This window comes from Natator depressus, chromosome 17 (genome assembly GCF_965152275.1).
Source record: "Natator depressus isolate rNatDep1 chromosome 17, rNatDep2.hap1, whole genome shotgun sequence".
NCBI lineage: Eukaryota > Metazoa > Chordata > Testudines > Cheloniidae > Natator > Natator depressus.
The window spans coordinates 10,467,842-10,473,841 of NC_134250.1; the positions used below are offsets into that span (position 1 = coordinate 10,467,842).

Here is a 6,000-nt window from a genome sequence, read left to right on the forward strand (position 1 = left end):
CCTTTACTTCCCTGAGAGCTCTGTACTAGCTATTTAAAGTGGAACTATGCCAGTTTATACCAGCTGAAGATAGGTTTGTCAGATTTCATCTCCTTCTAATGTATGCAAAATGACGCTGATCATCCTCATGAGCAAAGCTGCCAAGAAGTCTTCTGAACAGTGAGGCATTTGGGCTAGGACTTTCAAGAAAGCTCACTGGTGGCTGGCTTAACTCTGCTTGATGGTAAAACTCCCCTTGACTTCAATGGGAGCAGAGATGGGCTAACCAACACTGAATGCTTTCTTTTTACATCTGATGTCAGGCTTACATTTGTCAACAAGGACCGAAACGGGGGATGTACCAAATCTGTGACGTTGCCTGATACTGTGCTCAGTTGCTTAGAGCCATGAGCCACAATTAATGTTCTCTTTTCTTACGTGCTGCTTGGGGCATCAAACTGAAATTACTCATTGTTGCAGTCCAAGAAGATCAAAAACCAGGATCTCTGTTCTGATCATTCCATTGAAATCCATGGGGTCACTCTGGATTTGCCCTGGCAGTATTGCCGAGATTAGAATTGTGTTAGGGCTGTGTGTTTGGATTCTTCAAAACACCAAAAAGAGGGAATTTGGATAAACGTGAATGTAGCTTATTTTGGTGGTTGTAGTTTTCCATTGGCTGCCACTGGGACCATTTATGAATGCAAAATAACAAGACTTCTGGTCTTCTAATGCTGTTTCCACCATCTAGATTGAACAGTTCATGGGAGGTACAGAAACCCACTCATGAGATTTGTAAACACAAATAGATAGCAAAGGCCAGATCCACACTTATACTAAGGCCACTTTATGCAACGCTAGACAGTATAATTTGTGTGCTTTAAGGTCCCTTTACATAGGGAGTGATGTAAACAAACATCAAGTCCAAATACTCCTTTGCCTATTTACCCCTGCATGTCTGGATAGCCCATGTAGAGGTCTCTAGGGGTTCCTGACTCTCCCAGGAAGGCATGTCATCCAAGTCTCAATGCAGTCCTTAAATTCTGGCTTTTTTTTTTTCAAATCTAATAAAATCCAGGTCTATATTAGTTTGACTTCCCAATTATTCCTATCTTTCTGTGTAGAAGCAATATAACTTTAGTCCTGTTCATTAGTTTTCTCTGGTTAAGTCCATCCCATTTCAGAATATTTAGGCTGGGAACACAAATATAATTAGCGTTTTCATCCCATTCGAAATACAGCACTAGCAGCTGGACACTAACAGATCACCAAACTGTGAGCCATTCTTAACCATCTAACGGTTGATCACTTATAACTAAAACAATGTGCAAAGGTTAAGACATGGCATGATGGCACATAACAATTTCAGCTGAGCTGGCACTCTTTTTTTATGTGCATCTTGTAGGTATCTAAGTGCTCATTGAATGCTAGGGGGATATTTTTATTTATGGCTGTATGTTTGTTACAGTACTTGTGGAATCACTTTGAATGGCTTTATGTTACAGTACTTGCAGAATCATTTTTAATGGCTTCTGTGATTATAATGCACTTGCACATAAATTCTACGTTTTCCTGACTCTATTGTCCAGGCATGATGAGACCCTGCAAATACAAATCATATTGCAGCAAAGGACACATTCTGCTCTCACTTACCCTGGTATTAATCTAGACTAATTCCACTGCCTCTGAATTTATGGAGGTGTAACCAAGATCAGAATCTGGCCTAAGTGCATATCAGGAAATTCATAAAGGTGGAATTTATCCAGATTTTGAACAGGGTTTCTAAAGGGAAGCTGTGGGAATCACATCTCTGGAAACATCTGTCACTAGGCTGGACAGAGCACTTTAGTACATATATATCTACAGTGCTATTTTCAAGTGATCTTGTCGTGTCTACATTAAATGTCTCTACTAGAATTGGTTGAAAATTTTCCACTGACCCTTTTTACCAGTGGAAAATAGATTCCCCCCCACCCCCCCCGTGTGAAGAAGGGAAGAATGAATTAAAACCCCTCTGACATTTCCTCAGTAAACATTAAACAATGGAGCATGGTTTTGCTTCTTTCCAAAATTTTAGTGGACACTATCGCCAGTTTCTAACTAGTTCTAGCCTCCAGTGATGTCTCCCTCTACCTCCCTTGTGAAATGGTTCTCTGGCCTCTAGTATAGATACTCAGGTAAAATCCCTGCTGTAAGAACTGCAAGCTTTGCTCCAAGTCCATTAGAAGCCTAAACACTCTCCACTGATTTACACTAGTGTAAATGAGGAGTAATTCCACTAAAGTCAGGAGACCTGGGTTCTACTCCTGACTCTGCTGCTGGGTAACCTTGGGTGAGTCACTTCAGAGCCATGCCTCAGTTTCCCCATGTGTAAAATGGGGGATACAGTGCTTTGAGAGCTACTGATTGAAAAGCCCTATATAAGAGCTAAGTATTATTAAACTAAATGCAGTTACACTGGTACAACACCAATATGAAATTAGAACCAAGATCTAAGGCATTTAAATATATTAGAAGATGTATCCTGCTCCTTTGACTGGCACAGTGGCTGACCTAATTCTTATAGGCACTGATATAGCAAAGCACTCAGGGAGATTTCCCAAGACAGTAAGCTGCCCAACTCCTATTTGAGCTTTTGGAAATCTTCCCCCTTAAGTACGTGCTTGACTTCAATGGGTCTACTCGCCTGCTTAAAGCACATGCTTCAGTGCTTTGCTGAATGGGGGCCATAGAGCTGGACTTCTTCACAACTTCTAAGTTTTAGGGAGCTGCTGTATCACCAGGAGGCGTGTGTGTGAAATTGCTGTGAACATTGAGACTGGCACAATTGTGTTGACATGACACGCACTTAGTTGTGTTCATTGGAACACCATGGCATCATTGGTAAGAAGTCACAGTCACGCTGCTGTCACTAAGGGCAAACAGCAGAGAAGCCAGAGATGGAAGAGTTCAACTGACTCATTGTCTACGTTAGCTGGTGGAGGCTCAGGCTAGGGTCAAACCAGGGTTGAAATGCAATGATACCTCTCATGCTACCACTGAGCTTTCTCAGGGCTGCCACTCTGTCACCTTTCACAAGCTCTAAACCCACTCTTCAAATCTTTTCATTTTTAAGAAATGAGTCTTCTGTTCCCCTTCTTCTATTTATTGTGCTTCTGCGTATTATGAGTAACAACGTAAGGGCCAATAACAATTACTAAGGCTGTAATTCAATCTCGGGGTTCCGATTAACATTTATAACCTGCTCGAGTGTGTTATATTATTGGAACCCTATGGCTGAATTACTGCTTTACAGTGGCAATCTGCCTATCTGTTAACCTACCTGGATTGCTTAAGAATTTTTAAATCTGATTCTCGGTGAATGATTGTTTCCTTTCTTTTTTCTCTCTTTACAGTAAAGTAGAGAGAGCAACAATTCATTGAGCATTTAATTCAATGAATATAGGTGAACAGTCACTTCACAAGATTTAAGTGCTGTGCCATTTTAAAAGATGAGGAGCTATGCACAGGTCATCGTCTGTAATTCCTGATGTATAGTACTTTTTCCTATTGGCCAAGGAACAGTTGATTGGTAATGCTTTACCCTTCTGTAGCATTTTCCATTCAATTACCTCAAAGCACTTGACTCTGAGGACCTTGGAGTGCTTTACAAACACTAACAAACTCATAGCCACCTTGTGGGGTAGGTACGTACCTGTACCCCTGTTTTACAATAGGAATGCTGAGGCACAGAGAGGTTAACGGTCTGATTCACAGAGATGCTGAGCACCAGCACTTCCTTCCCATTGACTCACCATTGAGGTGGCAAGTGTATAGGAGCCGTGAAAATCGGGTACCAAGAGCTGGATCCAATGCCCATCAAAGTCAACAGAAGTACTCTTCAGTGGGCAGTGGCTCAGTCCATACATGACTTACCTGTGGTCACACAGGCAATCTTTGGCAGAGCTAGGAAGAGAATCAAGGTCTCTTGCACAAGATGCCTTGTTCGTGTGCCAGTCTTCGTCCAACACTTCTCCATCACTTGAAGTCTTTACACTGAGACCAGATGCCTTTCTAAAAGAGTTCTAAAAGCTACTGGGCTTGATGCAGGAATTCCTGGTTGAAGTTCTAGGGTCTCTGATCTGCAGGAGATCAGACTAGATGATCACAATGGTCTCTTCAGGTCTTAATCTCTGAAAGTCCCGCTCACTCTTGGTTCAGTGTACATGTTAATTACTAAGTGGAAACTCTTTGATTTACTGGCAGGAAAATGTTTGCAAAGGACTTGTTTTAAAAAAAAAAAATAGACCATTTTAAACCCTGGGCAGGAGCCTGATCTGAACTAAATTGAAAAATTCGGAACAGATTTATTACTAGTAGATAAACTCCTCATGTTGACTACTTGGAATACACCATAAACTTTGCTGCTTAAGTTAGTGGTCCAGCCAGGGTTCATGTTACTGCTGTGAATTTTTGGGCATCAGTCCTGCAAAGGGAACCGGGCAAATTTCGAAAGGTATAACAGCATTCATACACCTAAAGATTCCTAGTTGCTAGTCTTATTATCTGCTTAAATCAGGGTAAATGTGAATGAAAAAACTGTTTCCTATCAATTATTTAAACATTCCTGCCCGAGTAACAGCTAATGTCTTTTTATTTCACTGCATACATTAAACATAAGGCCAACTTCTGTTCTCTTTGGCTTCACTGGAATTACACTCGGTTCATGTTAACATTTCTGGGAGCAGAATTTGGGCTACAATCAACACTGTGCAGAGATCATAAGTGATTCCTTTGGCCTGATCATGCAGTCACTGAATTCAAAACTCTGAATGGCAAAACTCTCATGGACTCTACCTATTTCCACCAGCAATTGCAGAGTCTTATGCACTTCTGAAACCATTATCTGCACCAGAAGCTCCAGGAAGGAAGAGCTATCAGCCCCAGGGCTAGGCAACTTCTAAAACTGCACCAAGAAGGGCTCCAGGCAACTTCAGGAGGAAAAGTTCCCCCAGGTTACACAAGACCTTTTCACCACTGTAGGTCTAAAACCCGCTTGCATATCCTCTTAGGGAGATGTTACTTCTGTTGGCCCTAGAAAAGCTAAATCTGTGCTAGCTCTTTAATTCCTGCAGGAAAGAACTGCAGCTTGGAACCACTTTAAAGCCCTTCATTAGCTGGAGAGCACAAGGGAATGCTCTCATGTGGGGTGGAGAAAGAGCGCGTTTATAAAGGGTTTTAATAACTTAGCACTGGCAGAGATATCGGAACCACCCCTTCCTTCCCCCCCCTCCCCCCCGCCAGCAAACAGCTGGAATTCACCACCTACTGCTCTCCTTGCACCACCCCAACCTCAGTGAAATGGGCCCTGCTGGGATTCAGGGCATGGTTTTAATTAGAGATGTTGGTGTCAGGGTCACTGAACAGGCTCTGAACCCATTAGATTTTAGTGTTTAATTCTTTTCTGAGTTTAACCAGGCACCAAAGGTGCTTCTCTTCCCCCCTCTTCCGCCCCCCCCCCCCCCAAGTCTAGTCTAAAGGAGAGGACAGAGCTGAGCAGGACACAGCCCAGGATGACTTTGCCTGATGATCAGCCCAGTTCTGAAGCTGCTCTGGACCTGAGTCCCACTCAGCTAAGGACACTCATGAACACCAGGAGTTCCCATGCAATCATGCCGCCGCCGCCGCCCCCCCCCCCGCGGACTTTGTGTCGCACCTCTTTTCCCCCCCATCTCCAAGACCAGATCTCCCCTGCTGACCCCCCCCCCCGACAACATGCCCCTCTTCTCTTACCTGGGGAGGCGACAGGAGAACGTGCGGGCAGCTGCAGGGTGTCATCAAGGGAGGTCTTGCACAGCAGCTGGACAAGGGCGAAGCTTGATGGAGGGGTGGAGGCTTAGAAAAGCCAGGGCAACCTCCCAGCGTTCACCCGCATCCCCAAAACCCACCCCACCCCCCAAAAAATCCTCAGATGGGGGGACGCAATGCAACCCCCCCCCCCTCCCCCAGCCCCTCTTTTCCTTCTGCCCTAGATCTCCTCCC

General features: G+C 43.9%; 1 protein-coding gene across 1 annotated transcript in view; it reads right to left on the minus strand.

The window, feature by feature from the left end:
- Window positions 1-5,879, minus strand: part of CCDC92B (coiled-coil domain containing 92B) — a 46,282-nt gene extending 40,403 nt beyond the window's left edge. The window contains exon 1 of the mRNA XM_074974633.1: window positions 5,752-5,879. Within this exon, the coding sequence (XP_074830734.1) occupies window positions 5,752-5,796 (45 nt within the window). The 5' untranslated portion in view covers window positions 5,797-5,879. The remainder of the gene's footprint in view (window positions 1-5,751) is intronic.
- Window positions 5,880-6,000: the final 121 nt, after the last annotated feature.